This window comes from Periophthalmus magnuspinnatus, chromosome 23 (assembly GCF_009829125.3).
Source record: "Periophthalmus magnuspinnatus isolate fPerMag1 chromosome 23, fPerMag1.2.pri, whole genome shotgun sequence".
Lineage (NCBI taxonomy): Eukaryota > Metazoa > Chordata > Actinopteri > Gobiiformes > Gobiidae > Periophthalmus > Periophthalmus magnuspinnatus.
Window position 1 is genome coordinate 18,312,100 of NC_047148.1, and position 21,656 is coordinate 18,333,755.

General features: G+C 37.9%; 3 protein-coding genes across 3 annotated transcripts; 1 reads left to right on the forward strand and 2 right to left on the reverse strand.

Annotated features, from left to right (window-relative positions):
- Positions 1 to 1,639: 1,639 nt before the first annotated feature.
- Positions 1,640 to 4,685, forward strand: LOC117392178 (neuropeptide FF receptor 2-like). Its single transcript, XM_033990197.2, has 4 exons — positions 1,640 to 1,738; positions 2,158 to 2,484; positions 2,555 to 2,654; positions 3,160 to 4,685. Exons 2-4 carry the CDS (start codon positions 2,166 to 2,168, stop codon positions 4,058 to 4,060), a joined length of 1,320 nt encoding a protein of 439 aa, XP_033846088.1. The 5' UTR covers positions 1,640 to 1,738; positions 2,158 to 2,165; the 3' UTR covers positions 4,061 to 4,685.
- A 4,237-nt stretch (positions 4,686 to 8,922) lies between these two features.
- On the reverse strand, positions 8,923 to 13,344 carry LOC117391818 (probable global transcription activator SNF2L2). Its single transcript, XM_033989735.2, has 6 exons — positions 13,049 to 13,344; positions 11,568 to 11,803; positions 11,254 to 11,359; positions 10,673 to 10,774; positions 10,432 to 10,576; positions 8,923 to 10,362 (listed from the first exon to the last, which is right to left on the reverse strand). Exons 1-6 carry the CDS (start codon positions 13,142 to 13,144, stop codon positions 10,235 to 10,237), a joined length of 813 nt encoding a protein of 270 aa, XP_033845626.1. The 5' UTR covers positions 13,145 to 13,344; the 3' UTR covers positions 8,923 to 10,234.
- A 2,228-nt stretch (positions 13,345 to 15,572) lies between these two features.
- On the reverse strand, positions 15,573 to 20,941 carry LOC117392049 (KN motif and ankyrin repeat domain-containing protein 1-like). The gene is made up of 11 exons (XM_055231558.1): positions 20,905 to 20,941; positions 18,081 to 20,375; positions 17,886 to 18,008; positions 17,423 to 17,522; positions 17,180 to 17,356; positions 17,020 to 17,107; positions 16,661 to 16,880; positions 16,355 to 16,497; positions 16,058 to 16,258; positions 15,725 to 15,823; positions 15,573 to 15,651 (listed from the first exon to the last, which is right to left on the reverse strand). The coding sequence occupies exons 1-11, from the start codon at positions 20,939 to 20,941 to the stop codon at positions 15,598 to 15,600; spliced, it is 3,537 nt and encodes a 1,178-aa protein (XP_055087533.1). The 3' UTR covers positions 15,573 to 15,597.
- Between the last annotated feature and the right edge of the window lie 715 nt (positions 20,942 to 21,656).

Consider the following 21,656-nt stretch of genomic DNA (forward strand, 5'->3'; position numbering starts at 1 on the left):
TTAAAGAACCGACTATACTGCCCCCTAGGATGAAACTAACACACTAAACAACAAAGACTACTAAAGAGACAAGGATGAAAGGAAAAGTTGAGTATTTATTATTATTATTATTATTATTATTATTATTATTATTATTATTATTATTATTATCATTATTATTATTATTTTTTTTTATTTATTTATTTATTTATTTATTTATTTATTGTAAGTCTATTGGTAATAAGGGAAAGTCCATAGCCTACTGTAAATAGACCTTCATTTTCATTGAATTAGACACATTTGGAGGAATCCTACATTAAACCAGACACCTTTCGTGCATAGTTTTCAGAATGATGAAAAATTTGGACTGTTTCCATTACATCACTTTAAAACAACATATTATATCTTGTAAATAGTGAAAAATCCTCAGGGAAGTCCTAACAGGAAGCAAATAGAGTCTGGTGGTGTTCTGAGACTCAGTCAGATCACAGTCTTGGGTTCAGCTGAGCCATTAGACAGTTTTCTCCAGGGTGAACTAGATAGTCCATTTATTTTATGTAATGTCTATCCCAGTTTGTTCATATTTTATTAATGATATCATGTGGGTCTTGTTTACACGGTGTAACAGGGAATGCATGGCTATAACAGCAATAAGAATACCATATTTTAATGTAAAAATTATAGGCTACATCCTTATAGCCACTACATTACATATTGTTTTTATCCAGGGCCGTTTCTAGCTTTGTGGCGCTCTGGGAAAGATCATTTTGGGGGACCTTAAATGACCTATAGTGAAATATGCATTCACATTAGATTATTCATGTCCATTGCACAATCTAATGATGTGGGTGTTGCTCCTCAATCACTGCACACGATCTCTGCACTGGCACGTTTATTTGCATTAATAAATACCATGAAAATCGTGAAAACTAACAAATAATACTGCAAAATTAGACATTCCATCTTGGGTTGGCTAACACATACAGTAAGTGCAAAATAAAATGGAATACCTTGGATTTCTTTGGGCAAGAGTTGAGTCATTTTGTGCATTTTCATATATCATATTGCAACATACATTTACAATCACAATATTTACACATAAAGACATAGTTTACCCAGATGGATAATAATTTGAACAGAAATATGTCCTTTTTCTGAACATAATGAACTTGTTTAATGCACAAAGCTTTTCAATGACACTTACAGTCGCATTTTGTAATTAACAATAAATTAGCTTTAGAATTGTTATCAGTAAAAGCCATATTTGATTTGTTCTGTTTTGTTTTACCTCCCATCTCTGGACAAACATAGATCAGGTTTATGAAATTTAAAATGAAAATCTAACAGTTAACATGAGGCAGTGGATAAGTTTTGGGGGCCCCCTAGTGGCTGATAGGGCCATGTACATTTGCACAGTTTAGTTTTAGATGTCTTGATGTTTTAGATGTTTTGATATTGTGCATGGGTGTGTGTGTGTGTTCATGTGTGTCCACGCTCGTGTGTGTGTTGACATTAATTACATAGTTAACTGTGCATGTAACAGAATGGAGGTTGTAACATGCCATCTTATTAACACCCCCCACACCTCCTGTCATGTGCTGCTGCCAGCCTCTTGAAACGCCCAGTTAGCCTCATCTGCAGATTGAATCTCATTGCCTCTTTGTCATCTAGGGATTGAAGCGGTGGACAGGGAGCGTAACAGGGAGGAGAGCAGCCAGTGCGGACACAAAGAAGACACTCAGGGATTCTATCTTCTAAGGTAATGTCATGCAATTACCTATATCCGTTGTCAGTAATGATCAGTACTGTAAAAATGCATAGAGCTCCTGTTAATAACACTGTGTTTTTCAGTTGCTTTAGTTCAGTTTAGTTTCAATTGATTAAAAATGATTCAATTAATTGTAAATATGTAACTTATTTAATGAATTCATTGACATTGATCAGTGCAACAGATACAATAGAGTAGAACAACAGACCAAAATCATATCTCATGCAATTAGACATACTTTATTACTAATTAAAGTTGAAATGTATTGTTTTTTGATTGAGAAAACCATACTGAAATAAAATAGACTTTATTTATGTGTATTAATGCAGTTAATAAATGCACAATAAAACATAAATGCTATGAATACAGGTGTGCATAAAATAAAACCTACATTTCCATTATCGTTTCAGACATAAATATGACTGCAATCAACAATTCAATGGAAGCCACAAATTTGTCCAGCAGTTTGTGGCTTCATGAAGACACCTTAAGCTCCCAGAACAAAACCTTTGTAGACTTTTACCTCCACAAGACCTCCATCGCTGCAGTTTTCACCATATCCTACCTCTTCATCTTCCTCATTTGTATGGTGGGGAATGGGATAGTGTGTTTCATAGTTCTCCGGAGTAGGAATATGCGCACCGTCACAAACCTCTTCATCCTCAACTTGGCCATAAGTGACCTGTTGGTGGGCATTTTCTGCATGCCAACGACACTCGTGGACAATATTATCACAGGTAAAGATTCTCACGTGCAAAATGAGCATGTCGGTCAATTCAGATGTAATAATTGTTGTATTTTTTTTAGGATGGCCTTTTGGAAGTGTGGTGTGTAAACTGAGTGGAATGGTCCAAGGGATTTCAGTATCAGCGTCTGTATTCACTCTGGTGGCCATTGCTGTTGATAGGTACGTAATGAGAGAAGAAAAATCTTGTTTTATTCTTGTGAAATGGGTTAATTAAGCAGCACGACTTTATGTTTACTCAACGTCTAAGCACTTAAGTTGTTTTTTAAGCCTGATCATAGTCTAACTGACACGTTTAAGAGCATTTCTGTGGCTGTAAAGCGACATTCCACAGTATTTAGTTTATTATTGTGATCTGAAAAATGTGTTTAGGACAGTTTATTGTTGTCTAATGAGAAACTAGAAAGCAATGATTTGTAATAAAACTAGAAATTAATGATTTGTAATAAAACTAGAAAGTAATGATTTGTAATAAAACTAGAAAGCAATGATTTGTAATTTTAAAAAGGTTGTGTTTTTTCATTTGCTAGGCCTATTTATCAGATTTTTATATTAGACAATACTTAAAAAACCTGTATAAACACATTATTTGACACAGTAGGCACCTTTATTTCTATTACTACTATATTATTTTACCAGCAACTCATGTATTTCTGTCTGTCTTTAGGTTCCGCTGCATTGTTTACCCTTTTAAACAAAAGCTGACCATTGCTACCTCTAAGATGATCATAGCCATTATCTGGGTCTTGGCGGTGTTCATCATGTGTCCCTCGGGGGTCATGCTGCAGGTCACCAAGGAGAAGAACTTCCTCATCGTTTCGGGCCATGACAACAGCACCCGTCCCTTCTACTGGTGCAGAGAAAACTGGCCCAACCAGGAGATGAGAAAAATCTACACTACTGTGCTTTTTGCCAACATATACCTCGCTCCGCTCAGCCTTATTGTTATCATGTATGCTCGTATCGGTTTTATCCTTTTCAATACAGCCATACCCCCGCTGAGAGGAAGCGGGAATGAAAATGGAAGTGGCAGTGTAAAGAACAAATCGAGCACAGACAGTCGTCACACTATAACAAGAAAGAAAAAGCGTGTAATCATGATGCTGCTGGTTGTGGCTCTCCTCTTCATCCTTTCCTGGTTGCCATTATGGACACTGATGATGTTGAGCGACTATGCCAGCCTGACAGAACACCAATATCGAATTATAAACATCTATGTGTATCCTTTCGCTCACTGGCTGGCCTTCTTCAACAGCAGCATCAATCCAATAATCTACGGTTTCTTCAATGAGAACTTCCGCAGAGGCTTCCAAGCGGCTTTCAAGTTCCAGTTGTGCACGGGGGACATGGAGAGGCGGAGGTCCAGATCCATCCGTATCCACAGGAATGCCGTGCTCCCCCTTCAGCCTCCGACGGGCAACAGGTCCGAAACAGAAAGGCATGATGTGACAGCCATGTTTGGGAACGGGAATTGCATGTTGCAGGATAAAACGTGTTTGTCTGGGAAAAGCGCACAGACAAATGAGGATCTGATTATGGAAGATCTGGAGAAGGTGTCCCAGATTTAAGAATAAAAAACAAAATGTGGCACCTACTTATGAACTACTACTGAAACTGTATCCTCTGCCAACACTAAATCTCACTTTTACTTATCAAATATTTCTGTTTAGCTAGAGAGGCGTGTGCAGAGTTGTGTCAATACAGAGTTGTGTTTAGTCCTTTCAGTAGATTGAACATGTTGAGTGCTCTATTCTTGAAAATGCAGCACAACATCCTAATGTAATGAAATGGGGAAAATAGATCTGAAATGCATTTATACATGGAAGGTCTCATCACTGTGCTTTGCTAAATGCAGGGTTTTTTCTATTATGTGTGAAGTGTTTTCTTTATAAATGAATGTAGAATGCCTGGCTGCTTTTGTAGATTATGTAATATGTAAAAAAAATAAAATAAAAAGACGAGGTAAACAACTATATACCATGTTTTTCACATGTTTACAGTGTTAAAAACAATTACAAACAGATGAATGTGGTGTAATAATGAAGTTTTATCCCTTCAAATGGATCTCTGCTTGTCTTTTTTACACTTCTGCACTGCTTTGTGTTTTCAGATTTGTCAATATTGTGGCAAGATTTCTGCAGCCAGTTTTACCTTTTGACCGTTTATGCCATTTGGTGTTTTCTGTCTTTATTTTATTGTTTGGTTAATGTTTGTTTCGTAGTGAAATGCTCATTTTTAGAAGAGTATTTTCTTTTAAATAAAGGATGTTTACGTAAATGATGTGCGTTTGCCTAGATTACTGGTCATTTGCTGCTGTAACACAACCACCTCTTACAACCTGTGGAGATGGTCTGACATGTTCCACTGGGTGCTTTTGTTTATGGCACGCTGACTTCTCCCAAAAATAACTTGTATGTGACAGCATCGTGTGAGCTTAGACGTAATACCACCTGAATGCAAGAGTTCTGCTGCTCTCTCTGCTGCTAGAGACCCTTTAAAATGCTGCTTTTCCATGTTTAAAAAGCAATAAAACCAGATTATTAAATTGCGATTATGTCACCAGTGCATCCAGTTTTGCTTTTCCTTGAAGTGTATTCCAGATTTCTCGTCTCAGTTTCGATGTTACTAGTCCTTGGCTTTATGTAGTCATGTAATCTGGTATTAAATGTTCTGTTATCAATGATTAACAAGCAGGTGAGGTATTCTGGGAGTTTTTGAAGTCGTCCCTTAAAGATATAGAACATAGACAATAAAGTGAAGATGGCTGGAAGCGCAAGAATAATAAACATAATACTTTGACTAACTGACAGCTGTTAAGATCATTTTAAGCAATTTGAACAAAAAAAATACAACTAAAATGATAACTTTCAGTGCAGAAATACTGTGCTTGTCTATTACAGAGATTTTTTTTAGGTTTTCCAGCCTCAAAATTGTATTTGAGCTTCACAAAAAGTATCATTTGTGGTAAAGGATGTTATAAAACTGTCGACACAGCAGAAACACAACAATAGGGTCAACCTTTCTGTAAGATATTGTCCAGAAATATCAACAGATCAAGATTTAGCCTCCATCAAAAATTCTAAGTGTGCGTACAATCTTCTTTTAATGAATGAATTAATTTTATTTTAGTTGTTTAAATTAAAAACAAAGACAAAACAAAACATTTTCTTCATTAACCAAAAAAGGATTGAGCTGAAGCCGAGTGTTTACGTGAGCCCAACACATAACAACTGCACGAGACAGGAACATAAAATACATTTACTTTAATCAATGTCTTAGACACACAGATGCCTTGACTCATATAAACCTACAACAATGTATATGTATGAAGAGTACAGAGTTTTAATTAACTTAAATTCATCAGTGAGATCATTCCAAAGTCTTATTCCTAAAACAGACACATCTTTGCTTCACATTATTCTTATTTTACCAGATTCAAACCAAAGCAAACCTCTTACATTATAGCAACTACTACTTAATTTGAAGAAGAACTGAGGCTTATGGGAATTTCCTTGTTCACTGCACAAAACACAAGTGTCAAAATGTTTAACTTAACTATGTCCATAAATTTTAATATATTCAATTTTATAAATACTTCAATAGTAGGATCATAGAATCCTGCTTTACTAATTCTTCTTATTGCCCTTTTCTGTAGTTTGATTGCAGGATCTACGTTTGTTTTACTACATTTCCCTAAATTTGCGAGCAATAAGATCAACAAGGAAGCACAAGTGATATATAAAATATGCAGACCTTTCTTATTCAATACAGATTTATTTTAGTATATCAACAGTTTGTATATTTTCATGCTGATGTATATGTGGTTTCCAACACATCTGATGATCTATAATTACTCCCAGAAATCATTTTAAAATTGTATCAGCTCTGTTTCAGTTTGTGTAATTAACAGTTGTTGAGCAAACAACTTTTCCAGTGTTTTTGAAAATGTATCTAATCATGAAATTAGTCTACAGTTACTTCCTTGCTGCTTATCTCCATCTTTATAAACTGGGACACTTTAGACAGTTTCATTTTCTCAGGAAATGTTTCTGTTACAAAACAACTGTTACAGATTTAAAGGCTTAACTCTACAGTTAAAGACCTCCTTATCACTGTCATATCCATATTGTTACAATCTGTAGATCTCTCGCTCTTACATTTTCTGACCACCTCTAATGTGTCAGTCTCACAAACAAACAAGGTCAAATGTCTTTAAACCAGACTCTGAAAACATTCAACAAAATCACCTTCATTTTTAATATTAAATACAATTCTGTGCCACACTTTTGAGAATGAGTCAAGTGTAATTGTCTTGATAAAGAATTGTGCAAATTATGGACAACTGAATCAGTTTCTTCATTTTTCTAAACCAAAAAGCTTTGTTTGCTCTCTCACCATGAACATGTCTCAGCTGTTTCACAGGACAAACAAGATAGAGACTTTTTTAGCAGGTAAGACACCGCGAGTTCATTTGTACAGCACAATCTGTACACAAAGTGATTTAAAGTGCTTTACAGAATAAGAAAGACATAAAAATCACAACACAACATAAACAATCATCATAGAATAAACATTAAAAGAGAAAAGTGCAGAATAAAAACGTGTCAGTCATGTGCACAGATAAACACAACTGGATTTAAACACGGTCAAAGTAGAGGCCTGTGTCACATCTTCAGGGAGACTGTTCCTCATGTTTAGTCCGGACTCTGGACACCAGTAGGGGAGAAAGTACAGATGTACTACATGCTCTAAACTGTAGTGAAGTAAAAGTATAAAGTATCCATTGTTGTCTTTTTGTGTGTAGGCAGCACGGTGGCTGAGTGGCAACACTCATGCCTCACAGCAAGAAGGTTTGGTTCGATCCCCGGGTCGCCCAGGCCTTTCTGTGTAGAGTTTTTCATGTTTCTCCCCATGTCTGGATGGGTTTCCTCTGGGTACTCCGGTTTCCCCAACCAAAACATGAATGCCCTTCGAGACAACTGTTGTTGTGATTTACAAAAATGAATTGAAAAAAAAAAAAAGAAAAAAAGACAGAGTAGAATAGAGTACTTCTTTGTTCCTTCATCATTTGGCTGCTCCCCTTTTTGGTCACCAGAGCTAATACACCAGATGCCTGTCAGAACTAGCCACACAGTGCGACTGCATTAGAACATGACTTTTATGAAGCATTTTCCTGGGACATAACATACAGTATATACATAATAACAAGATTATAATCAAAGTTACAATTACCAGTGCAGTGAAGTGCACTTTACAAAAGCTTTTACCACTTCCTCTGTTTTGGTTCCTCAGTGTGCTTTAGGGGTCTTACATAACATGGCATTACACACATTCTCACATGAATATACATGTGCACTGCACTGAAACAATGTTATGAACAGCATATATGTGTAAACGATGAACATAAGCCCCAGACCACCAGCCTGAAAGTCACACATATGTGCAGGTGATGAGCTGCTCCATAAAGTCAAAGGTCTCAAATTGTGGATAAATGAAAAAAGGCAATATTTCTGTGGTATCCTTTGACTCAGAACTCAGAACTGAAGAAGTGGCTTGAATGAGCAGCGAAACGTCTTAACTCCTACAACATTTTGTCCAGTTGACAGATTTTACTATGGATCAAACCTGGACGACTGGGGGATTACACAGATATCCTTTTACTCTTTAGACTTACACTTTAACTGACTTGAGCTGCTGCTCTGCCTCTGAAAGGTATAGACCTAATGTTGAAACAAATGAATGATGACAGGCAACAGGCGGCATTTAGTGATGTGAAACTACATCTAATAATTGTTCATTACTGATAATATTTTCTGTAGCCTATGAGTTTATAGAGTGGACGGAGACAAAATGTGAAACACAATCAGATCACCTTTTTGTTGTGATTAACCAGATGTTTGATGAATGGGTGCTCAGGGGAAATGTGAAAATGGAGGCCTTCTCTCAGCAGATTAAAGCTCCTTGTAGAATGTCTAATCTCCAGACGCCATTAGCATTACCTCCTATGTGTCCATCCCATTAGTGTCAGTTTATATGAGACTTTCATCAACAAGGCACAATAATCACTTTGTCCCTAAAGGAGGGAGAGGAAATCACCAAGTCTGAGCTTTGTTTCATTTCTCAAACATTTGTCAGATATTGGACCATAAAACAAACAATTCAATAGCAATAAAACAAACTTTCTTATCAACAGCACCGTAAAAAAAAAAAAAGAAAAAGAGATTACAAGCATGTAATGTCAATGTTTGATTCATTCAAAGTGTGTAATTAGTGAGTCAATGAGCTGACGTACATGTGAGGGACTGTGGGCAGAATGTGGCTGTGATGCTCTCCAGATGGTCTCTGTCAAATGTGACGTCTAAACAAATGAATGAACCTGGATCATGGCCGATAGCGTGAAAGAAAGTAACAAAGCAGCCATTACATATGTATAAGGAATTTGTCAAATATTTTAATGCCATTAACATAAAAAATGCAAACAACTCCACATTTGTCTTTTTAGCTATGGGTTAAGAGCTTCTTTGAACAGTTCAACATTCAAACACAGACAGTAAACAGCACCATCTGTTGGGAAGAAAATATAAAGACACCAAACACCAAATAAGTGGTCGCAAAAGAGCAGTTTTTTAATGTGCGTTTTGATACCGATGTCATTTTATTTTCAAACATTTGCGTAAATGAAAAGCATTTCATCGTCATAGGACACAAACTGTACATTGGCCAATGTGAATAGCCTGTATGTAGGACTAGGGATACAAATTTCCAAGGTGAAGACCCTTGAGTATGTACACAAATGTTATCTGCAAACAAGTAGAAAGTAGCCTACTTTAAGTCCTTTCCTCCAGAAATGTATTTTCAGGAAATATAAAGTACCACAACAGGTTTTGTTGTGTTCCACTTTGTACTTTGTACACATGTACTTGCTGACATTCTCTTGAGAGTGGGAGCCACTTATATGACTGTATTATACTGTAGGCTGTCATGCTCCAAACATATGAAGTCATTTTATACAATCAAAGATATATACTGAAAACAGTCAGTAAAACCAGTTAAGACATAAGCTATCACAGGGACTAAGGCATACAAATGTAATGTGAAGTTATTCAAATAGCTACATGAATGGAAATCCACAATGTGCAAAAAGCCAAGTTTGGGAAAAAGCACTGGTCCATTTTGGCCTGTAAAGAGTAACTCACTGGAAATCTAATCAGAATAATGTTTTGCACTGGGAACAGGCTACAGTAAAATATTTTAAAGGCTTCCTTTGCTGTTGGATGCATAATACATATTACTGTGGTAAGATTATGTGACAGAACAATAGGCCTATGTGCTTTGAGTCAAAACAGAGAGAATGTCCCTCTTTATTCCCTTATTAGTGTAATTACATTACCTGTAACAGATGGATAATATACCTTATTTAATTAGCTATTCAGACGATTTTAAATCATTTTGTCTGAAAGACACAAGGAGGAACATGTCAATCAGAAGTAAGATCTACTGTTCCCCTTTAAATAGTTTAAGCAAAAATGCAGTCAGACAAGTTTGTGAGGCCACACAGTGACCCCTACTGTCTACTTCTGTAAGTATTCTGCATTAGTTCAACTGTACAAGGAACCAACATTTCTTGGTGAGTTACTCCTCAAAGAGCCTTTTGAAAAAAAATGTTTGGGAAACCAAATAAGAATACACAGAAAAGGACAGGCATTCTGTATCTAAAAGTATAAAAAGGACAGGACTATGCTTCAGCCTTCATCTTTTGTAGTGACCTCTGTATCTTCACTGTTGACATCACTGTGGAACATCTGGGACAGGGCTGTTTGTTTTTTCTCCTCCTTTTTCTCCTTCTTTAGTGGATCTAATAATGGTTTCACTAGTATGAAAAAAGAATTAGAAGGCTTTTAGTTGTTGTTTTTGTGTGAATGTGAGTTGGGGTTTTCACCTGCTACAGGGACGAAGTGGTCTTCTTTCTGGCCACTATTGTTGCTTTGGCTGGTGCTCACGATGTCTTTCTGTTCTTCATCTGTCACAATTCTCTGTCTGGCACTCTCAAACACAGACTTAATGACGATTGAGTCTTCATATATCTGCAATGAGGAAATGCAGAGGTTAACCAGCTGTTCAAAACCAAATCAAAGAAAATGTGAGACAAGTGAAGCAAGTCAAGGTTACACGAGATTCACCTGAGATCCCTCCAGGTTGTAAGTCTGAGCATTTTGACACAGTTGATGAATGTCTTTTTCCAAATCACCCACACATCTGTACTTGTGGTTACGCACTCTCTCCTGGAAAAGATGCACACAAAAATGATTTTGCACAGAAAACACAATCACACAGGACAATTTGTTTTACTAAATATGTATATTCTTCATTTTATATAGTATTGCTTCTGTATTAACTTCACAATTTCCAATAGTTTTATTCTTTAGAATAAGAACTGCTCTGAAAACATTATGAATATGGGGTGGCAGTGGCTCTGCTGTATTCCTCTTCCAGCCTGAAGGTTTGCAGTTCTTCTCCTACTGTGGTATGTGACTGTGACTGGTGGTTGGGGGGTCGATGATGCAGATTGGCAATCTTGATCCTCTCAGTCTAACTCAGGGTCACTTACCACAGAGTATAGGGAGTGAATGAATAATGCACTATTGTAAAGCAGCTGGAACACACTATAGATTATTGCAGACTATTGCAGTATAATATATATACATATATACATATATACATACATACATACATATACATATATACATAAAATGGCACCTACCCTGATCCTTCTGAAATCCACAGGTTTTCGTATCAGTTCATAGTACTCTGGTACCTCCTTCCTGGAGGGAAGCTGCACAAAGCCTTTGCTTATCTGTCGGCCATACCTGACAAGATTTAATAGTTTGTAAATTATGCCTTTGGGATGCCAAAGAAAACAGCAGTGACAGCTCAAGTTCTGCTTGGAGAAATACCTTACCACACAAAATTGCTTCTGCATTAGAACATGTTCATTAAAGACAAAGAAGAAGTATTACAGTGTGTAGGGAAATGTTGGCTCTATTCTAGAGACACAATAATAACATCCGAACCCACCCATCCTTGTAGTTGATGACCATATCCACCAGTGTATTGAGGAGTCGGGTGAGCTCAGGTGGATTTGGGGGCAGTTTCTCCACCGGTGGACGTCCTCGCTTCCTTTTGACTTTTTCACCCAGCTCTGGTGTGGTCTGGACTTCTTGCTCTTTTGTTTCAGGTTGATCACTTTTGCGTTTCTTTAGACTGATGTCCTCCTCCATCTCCTGCAGGGAACCGTTCGCTGCTTTTTGATGCTGCAATAACAGAGCAACATGTGTTGACCTTATTAGCAAGTAAAAGGCATAATGTTTTCTCCATTTCAGCTTCAGCGGGAATGCATGACTGCCATGTAAAATGATTTAGAGGTGGAGGGGTAAAAATAAAATGTTAATATTGCAATGATATGAGATCTGCAGAGCAGTGTCGATAATTGGGTGCACAAATGGCTCATTTAAATAAACAAATGAGATCTTGGGAATATGAGGGATATTTACTTTTTCAAATTTTGCATAATACATCCACGTCTTATAAGGAAAATAAATTAAATATATGTTATTTTTTTCTATATTGCCCACCCTATATTTAAACAGCTGCCCGTGTCTTTAAAACAGCAAACATAATGTGTAGCTTTACTGGCAATATGATTTGAAATATCCCTTTTGTATTTACATAAATCCTTGTATTTCTCCGAAGCACAACAAGGATAAAAGCTAAACATGAGTCTGACAAGGATAAGAGCTAAACATGAGTCTGTAGCAGGGGCAGCTCCAGCTGCAGAAAAACAACTGGTCACGCAGAATAAAGAGAATAGCCTGCACAGAGTCAGATGTATGAGGCTGCTGCACACACAATGCTGATGGAGAATAAAAGATGCACGCAAAGCTCAGACATAGCGCTGTTGTTAATAGGCCTACACAACACACCAGATTATATAGCCTAATTAACATGTCAAAAATGGCTGATCTGAATATTGGAGCGAAAGGAAAAGGTTCAATAGCATATGCATCTAAAACAAGCCAGATAACAACACAACTAGACAGGCAGCACAGAGACGTGCTCGTCATTATCACACGACTCAAATGTTGGCTTTAAAAGCCCCGCTTCTCTGCTGCTGCAGTCGTTCCCGCAGAACACAGGAGGGATAGAGGCTAATCCTCCAGGATGTTTGACGGTGTTTGACACTCACACACACTCACACACAGCTGACGCCAGCCCGCTGCGCTGTGCATGTGCTGTGGCGGGCTGCACGCGCTGCCTCCATGCCCGCGCGCTGTCTCCTAACGAGCCTGGCTCTTCCCTCAGTGACTAATCTGGCAAAGATTCTCCTCTCATCTGTTACTGCCACACACCTACTCAGTCTCTCTCCCGACTCTCTCGCCCCCTATGCTAACGCACGCACGGACACACGCGCACACATTTATCCTCCTCTTCCTCTTTCCTCGACGGCGTGGAGCTGGATCCTGTGGAGGTGTGAAGAGAAAGTCATGGAGCATATTTACCTGAGTGGTGCGCGCGGGCAGGCTCTCGCGATCAGCTGCAGTGGCGGGGGAGAGAATTAGCAAACCAGCATAGCGGCGAGCTGCTACTCTCTTCATCAGCTGATCACTCCGAAGCACACAGCCCAGAAGGGGGAGATTATGTTTTCATACACAAATCAATGGGCTGGAGAAAATACTAATAGGATCCTTTCCGCACGCGGCTCATCACCTTTGCGTTTGTGGTTAAAGGTTGTGAAGGGCCCATAACCTGCGCCACCCGCGACAAAGGCAAGTCTCTTTAGCCACACTGTAAACTTGTGAGGGCTATTGTTATTGGGACTATTCTTACTCTGCATCAGGCTTGGTTTCCAGTGTATTAGTCTGAGATCAGACTAAAAGATGAGTCTGAGGAGGAAAAAACTAACTCACAACATGTCAGATATGATGCATTCAAGTGGGACACTTTTTGGTAATAGCGTCAGGAAACATACAAAATTAATTCTACAAATTAATTCTACTTGCATATCTTGTGTGTTTTTGTCTGTTTCATTAATAAACCAAATATTTTAGGTCACTCGAAATGTCCCAAATAACTTTGTCCCCTGAGCCGATGGGCTGTGCAGGTAAAGTGGGACACTAAGTTAGGTAAAGTGGGACAAATGAAAAAAAGAAAGGGCTTTCCCACTTTATCCCACTGCATGAGGTGCATGTACCAGAGGCATTTACTCATGCTCTGGTGCTACATGCTGCTGGGACCCATAAGACTTGATATGACCAAATGATTTAGAATTGGGTCTAAATAACTTCTAAATCAACCTAGTTTAGGTAAAAATACTTTTTAAAGTTTTAAAATGTTATTTTCACTTGGATGACCAAGAACCTGTCTCAGTACTGAACGAGTCAAAAGTATTTTTCTCACTAAACAGCAGTAATGTTTTTTGTAGAGTAAAGAGCAGCTCACATGTTTCTGAGCTCAAATAGTCAGTGGGATGTTTCTATGACCCTCGCTCCATGGACTTGTTGTTTAGTTGTTTCATTTCTTTTTGTGTCTTTCTCTGAATATGCTGTCCCACTGAATGACAAAAAAATATATTTTTGAAAAATAAATTCATTTAAGTTCACAGTGTCCTGTTGGTTCAAATGCAAAAGCAAATAAATCAATAAATAAATGTGTATCACTCATTCATTTAGATTTGTAGATCTATTCAAGACCACAATATGACATGTCATTTTCATGTGTGTAAACATTGTTTATTTAACTTTGAGCCACATTGTGATCCTCTCAGACGATTAAAACTATAGTTTTGTACAGACAGAGTCTGGGGCAACAATCTAAAAACATAAGTGATGGGACACTTCATTTTCACATGTAAAAATGCTCAAATGCTTTACCTGATGTTTCACTTTACCTGAATTCACTGTAGCTCTTTACATCTGCCGTCTTCTGACTGTTCAGTTCCAGACCAGAGGAGGATTAATTTAATAAGAACTGATTTAATTGTTATAGGCTGTTCCAACACTGAAAGAGAAGCTCTTATAGGGTCTGTTCTGCTGTTTTTGATGCAGCACATTAAACTTTTCTTTTTGCACTTTAACCCAAGTGTATGTTCTCCTTTGTGTCATTCATTTACTGACAGCTACTGAGTCACTACACACAAAGCAGCTGAAACATGCACATTATCGTCTGTATTTTCATGATACATATTAGGCCCACATGGTCAGTCAAGGACAATTTCTCAAACAGGTTATTTTCTCAATGTTAAACCAGTAAACAAAACAAAATGTGATGTTTAAAATATAAAAACAACAATGCATAGATCAGGTTTAGAGTTCTACAAATTTCTAACCCAACTTGATTCATGTGACTAATGGAAAACTGGTATCTGCATGAACACAGATGAAACTCACATTGCAATTTTAAACTTACTGGGTTTTTTTAATCACACTGAAACTAATGTCTACATTTTGGCACGATTCCAAAACTTGCCACTCAGGTGAGCACTCAGTTCATTGGTTTGACATTATATTCATTTTCAAGCCTTACACTCATATCAAAACTTTATAACATTTTTGCACTAGCACATACTTAACAAAATGATACTATTTACACAGACTGCCACTGTAACACTGTCTTTTTATGTTCAAAACTCAAGACCCTACATGTTATAGTCAGACGATAGAAGTACTAGAGCATTATAAAAGAAAGAAAATCCCCCTTCACAGAACACACCTAAACGTGTTGTAGTATTCCCTGGGCAGTATCTTGAAGACAACTTATAAATTTGATGATTGTGTTTGTATTTTAACCACAAAGTGTCCTTTTTTATTGGTTTCTAAGTTATTATTATTATTATTATTATTATTATTATTATTATTATTATTATTATTATTATTATTATTATTATTTCTTTATTATTTTGTTATAATTTTTATTATTATTATGTATCTTGTATAAATAGCTTTGCAAAGTGTACCAGCGATCTAGAAAGAAAATGTGCCAAAGTGAAGTGAAGTAAAATAAAAGTATAATAACAGAACACACCTTCAGGTGTCATGTACATTTTCTCTATTCAAATACATTTCTTTCTGCCGGGGGATGTAGGTGGGCCGGGACCAACAGGTGTCTGTTAAAACAAGAGCACATTTAGAGTTAAAGTATTTCTTACAAGTCAAAAGCAGATGAAAGATGCAGCATACCCCAGTGTTTCCTTTGGAGAAATTAGCATGTGCGTAAAGAAGCACCGCGATCTCTTTATGACCTCCCTCCAATGCAATAGACAAGGCTGTGCTTTCATCCTAAAAAGATTATTATATTAAATATTTTTAATTATTATTAAAAAATTCATTGTGACAATGGTATAAAAAAGCCTGGTGGGGCAGATGTGGAGTTTGATTCTGTCAGGCGTTTTAAAGTCAATATAATTACAAAATAAGCAGGTAACTAATAAAAAAAAAGTAATTTAAACGTTTGAGAGGGCTAGTGTCCAATTGCCAAAATACTATTTACTCATAGTACCAGAGATTCCTTACACTGTCTGTAAGGGTAGCATCACAGTTGGGCTGCTGCAGCAGAAGTTTCAGTATTTCTTCATGGCCGTGTTCACTGGCACACATCAATGCTGTGGAGCCCTCATCGTCCTGCAGGTTGACCTCTGCCCCCTGCTCCAGAAGAGCTTGTACCATTTCCAAACTCCCATTGCTCACTGCGAGCATCAGAGCTGTTTGCCCGGCCTGCACAGGGATAAGAGGAAAGACAAGGCACGCTGACATATTTTACGTCATTCATAAAAAAACATACATCTAAAAGACTTCCAGAGTGACAGATACCTGACTGGCCTTGGCGTTCACGTCTCCTTTAGAGAAAAGTTCCTTCACCACACTCATGTGCTCAGGAGAAGTCACAGATGCAAGAGCTGCCAACATGATGGGAGTGTAACCTGCTTTATTCTGCTGATTTACATTACATACATCTGTAGGAACAGGAACGGGTTGTGTGTTAGCCATAGTACTCCAACACAAAACACATCTTGCTATTTTTTCATGTAGTCTCTGCCAAGAATTGTCCCACCTTTCCTGCCCCCTAGTGGTCATGCAGCTTGTGTACGCCATAAATACTCAATGTACTTCTTTTACCTGTGTTAAGTAATTTCTTGACAACCCCAAAGTTGGAGTATGACACACAGTAGTGCAGAGCTGTGTTTCCATTGCTGTCGGCCATATTGACCACATACTGCAGCACCATTGGTGACACATCTTGAAAGGTAGAGAGGTAAATGTCCACTGCATGAGGGGCAGTGGACTTCTGGCAGGATATGTTAAACCATTCTTGTTTAAGTGTTTGAATAGCATCTTTCTACCAGGGACAAAAAACATATATTTACAATTTAAGATTTCATAATAGACAGTAAGAAGATGCTTTGCTGTAAATAGCAATTTTTCCAAACTCTTTTTTAACCCTATAAAAAAATTGTTAAAGAGTAAACTGAACTTACAAAATCCTTAGTTCTTTTATCTGTCCCATCAGATAGGTGCCTCTTTAGGTTTTGGCAAGCAGAAAGCATTTTTTCACTTAATTTAAACCTACACCAAATTAAAAAACAACAACATTTACTCTTGAATCCTGTAGTACCTAAATAAAATGCATCTCTGTACCTTTCTTGTAAAGATGGTTTAGCTGATCCTTTGGGCCGTTTGCTTGAGAAATGTTTGTTGTATTTTTTTTCCTTTGATCCTTCATTATTGGTCTTTATAATTGCAGCTTTGTTTGTCTGTATTTTTTCCATAGCTGTCCCTGTGTCACTGGTAATATTTGATGAAACTGGCTCCAGTCTGAAGGCATTTTCAGAATTTACATGCATACAAAAATCATGTTCAGTTTGTATTTGCAAGTCTTACCCTGTGGCCACCCCCATCAGCCGCATGTTCTTTCTGGAGGTACTGCAACTTTGGTCACTGCTTTTCTTCTTACATACAGACCATGGGTTAGTTGCCTTGTCTGGAAGCAAAGAGGAGCAAGCTAAAATGAACATGAGTATGTTTTGGCTCAAAAAAGTTATATCCATCCATTACAGACATAGTATAAGGGAACCTAACATCTGTAAAGCTATATTCAGTTTTGGTCTGATACCACAAACTGCTCTGTGGTTGCGAAACCAAATTTCATTCAAAACATTTGCAAGTGCATCCCTCCAACGTAAAATCTGCCAAACCAACGGTCAGCCACTTCCTCTTAACCCACCCAGAGTTTAAACTGGCCTTTGGGAGTGGTCAAAGAAGAACAAACCTCAATCTCTATTTACAGTTCAAATAACTTGCAACAATCTGGTTTCAATGTAAAATGTATGTTCACCATGTTTACCTTTCAGAGTCGATGATGTCTGCTGCTCCAACATTTGTATCATTCTTTTGACCTCATTTGGTTTAGCACCGGTGCAAGTGTCATCATCTGGACACATCTCTTGGGATTCTCTGCGTGTTGACTCTAAAAAACACATTTTGAAATAATTTTACGATTGCAAAAACATTATATATTTTGTCAGCATAGAAAGTCCACCTGATGTATCCAAAGCAGCCCCGTCATTCTTTTCTTGAGTGATTTTGCAGAGCTGGGTGGGGCTGGAATTCCTCTGGCTGGATTTATGTTGGTTTGGAACGCACGTCCTCTCTTCTTTGAGCAAGTCTTTGTGCTCTGTGAGAAACCTCTGCATCTCCTCAATATAGTAATTCAATTCAGTATCTTTTAAAGGTTGATTTGGTTTAACTTCTTTGTTTTCTTTGGGTGGGGAATCCCATATTTTTCCCTCTCCAACACCAACGCTCCTTGTTTTTAAAGGATCAGGTAAATGTGACGGTCCAGACGCCATATTCCGTGTTTTTATTCCAATCAGAAAATTCTCATTAATATTTATAAATCCCACACTAGCATCTCGTGTTACCTTGCCGGCTAAGTTTGGCTGCAATGCATCACCGTCAACCAAATGAGCGGTACCCACACCGATAGTGCGAGTCTGCAGAGGAGCCTGCATGTCTTGGACCCTGCTCCCCACAGATACTGTCCTTGTGATTGTTGCAGGAGTATTTGTATGCTTGTCCTGGCTTTTGATTACAGTGTTAGTGATGGAGTCTGTGTTGAACGCTTGTTTTGTGTTTGTAAAGCGGGATACTAAAGTGCGCACCGTGTTAGTATGCTGAGAAGCTGTTTCGGTGGAAGCCATGATGCCCTGGTCGATGCAATGATCTCTAGAAAAATTCACATTAACTGCAGCCACCCCACTGTCTGTGTTGGTTCCTGTATCACAAAGCTTTATACACGTCCCAACTCCTTGTGATGTTGTCAAAATCTGGACTCCCGTATTCTTATCTGCTGTGGCCACCATTTCTCTGACCACCCACTGAACGGTTGGTCCAGGACGTACGCTTTGCAGCATCATCCTGCAGCACGATATTCCAACGTTTTTCACTTCTGTCACTTCCCCTGTGCTAGCATCGCAAACAGTCACATGATTCCCCACTGCTTGGCTTTTCGTGGACGGTCTGGCCTCTGTACTTGTGTTCACTGTAGACGGTGAAGCACTGGAAGCTTTGTCCATTTTCTTATTATTATTTCTTTCTTCTGCTGCTTGGAGTTCTAATTTTAATCGGTGCATTTCTATTTGAAGAGTGGATTCTTTGAGCTCGGTTTCTAAATAACCAATTTTCTCTTTTAAAGAATAAATAATTTCTTGTTGGGCTAAAATCTCGTCATCTTTTTCTGAGTTAATTCCGAGGCTGTTTTCAGTAACTTCAATTGCGATGGACCTCATCTGTTTTCCTTTACTTTGGCAATGATGCTCACAACATACAAAATCCCTTTCTTTGTCAGTACCAGTTGCTACAGACCTTGTTTTTTGCCGTGTATGAAAAAGACCAGACTTGTGTTGTTGCTCCACTGACTGTACCTTTTCAGATTCCTTACACTCTGTTAATTTAATGTTCTCCTTATGCACTGAGTCATCAAAATACTGTGTTGAAATGTCAAACCTTTCTTGACTATAGGCCATTTTCCAAACAGCGCTGGTATCTTCATCTCTATGTTTCTTGAGCTCATATAAAAGTTGCCTCTTGTCTTCTTGAAGAACTGAAATCTTTAACTCTAAAACAGGGATGATTTTGACCTGTTCTTCCAGCTCCTTCAGCTTCTGTAATGCCACTACCATCTGCTCACGAACATTCTGCAGCTGCACAGAGCCCAGCCCTGTTACTGGGGTGCTTCTCCCTGAGCTCTGTGGGCTCACTTTGAGAGACTGAGTGCTGCCCACAGAAGAGCCTATATAAGCAGGGAGATTTCCCGTTGCTCCTGGCTGGTGCCCATCCTTAAATTGACTATAAGCACCTAGGCCAGTAAAGAGAGAAGAGGATTCAGGGCAACTTAGTCCTCCAAAGCTTGCCAGTCTTCGTCGGGGAAGAGGCTGAGGTGGAGCTGGGCTGATGACTTCTTGCATTTCCAGAGTGTTTTTTTCCTCCATACACTGTGTTCCTTCAATATTGGGCACTTCAGTATTATTACGTGATGTTTTTTTATCAGTGGCAGAAGTATGAGGAGGAGGAAGAGGAGGACGCCCCCGTGTTGAACGAGATGTAGCCACTTCTCTTGTGGCATCTTTGTTTGACAGGAGAGATTCTGCCGAATGCCACTGACTGGGTGAAGCAACATTGGGAGATTCTTCTGTGTTATCTGAGGCTCCTCTGGGCCTCCTCTTGAAGCTTAGTCGCTTAATGGTGGTAGCTGGTAAATTATCTGTACACCTGGTGCATGTAAAGTTGTACTGAGAAATGTAGTCAATATCCAAGTCTTTACAGAAACAGCCGCCTAGGAGAAAAAACAAGTTTGAAAACACTGTATACGTTTGACAAATATAAGGCATATTCCCTAAATACTTAAATTGGGTAAAGTTTTAAATTGGGTTAGTTTTACCTCATTGAGTTGATCTTGGTCTTGCTATGTCTAACATTTGTAACATCCTAAAGGCATTTTTATCCTCTGAGACTGTTCCATCCAAGGGGAGGGACATCAGACTTACCAATCATAGAGTCACTACATTCACAACCTACTTCGCTCTAAATAATATGTCTCACTACAGAGACCTTTTTAGCCTATAATTACCCTTTAGCTCGCCCTTAAAATGCATAACCATACTTTAGGCAGGCTTTCTCAACCTCAGACATAATCTCAAGACCAGTGGCATAAGAGACATTTAAAAAAAACAACAAGGTAAATACACACACACACTTCTCTAAATAATGTAACAATGAAGTTTTAATTTAAAACATATTAACTTTTTACATATTTGTCAGTAGTTGCAAACAAATAATAATGCAAATAAAATTAAAAAAAATACCTGGCATGTCTTTAACCATGAATCTTCCTCTGGCCATGTAGATCTGCATAAAAATAGTCCAGTTTAATCTAAAATCAGTAAAACAATACAATGCAAAATATACGAATATATATCCTTAACTTGTCTGCTTACAGCGTTGTGCTTTTTGTCTTCTTGAACAGTGCATCAGCCCTCAATGACAGCACATCTCACAATGCTTACACCCAGGAAATGCAATCCCAGGACATATTACAGGGGTTATACAAAGCCTTGCTCACAGGAAAAAGCTGGATGTTGCACTGGGTATCGTCTTTTCATCTGTAAGCATCTTATGTTATATTGGCCTATCAGCAAGAAAATAAGTTCTATTTTCACCAAGGCTACTTTGTTTTTAGAATTTATGTGATCACCATGTCTATGTGCTACTGTACTGCACAAGTTAATATGGAAACTAATATAGTATAAATAAAAATAAATGAATAAATACAAAATAAAATAAAGACATACATTAATAATAATAATGATAATAATAATAATAATAATAATAATAATAATAATAATAATAATAATAATAATAATAATAATAATAATAATAATAATAATATATACACACACAGACACACATACATATTTAGCCTGTCCTTAAGATATACTGCCTAAAAAATAAAAATAAAAATTAGTTAACTGCAGCCTACTCAAACCATGATATAATGTTGTGCTAGTGAACCAGGGCTCAGGTTAACTGCGCACATTTACACTGACTTGTAGCCATC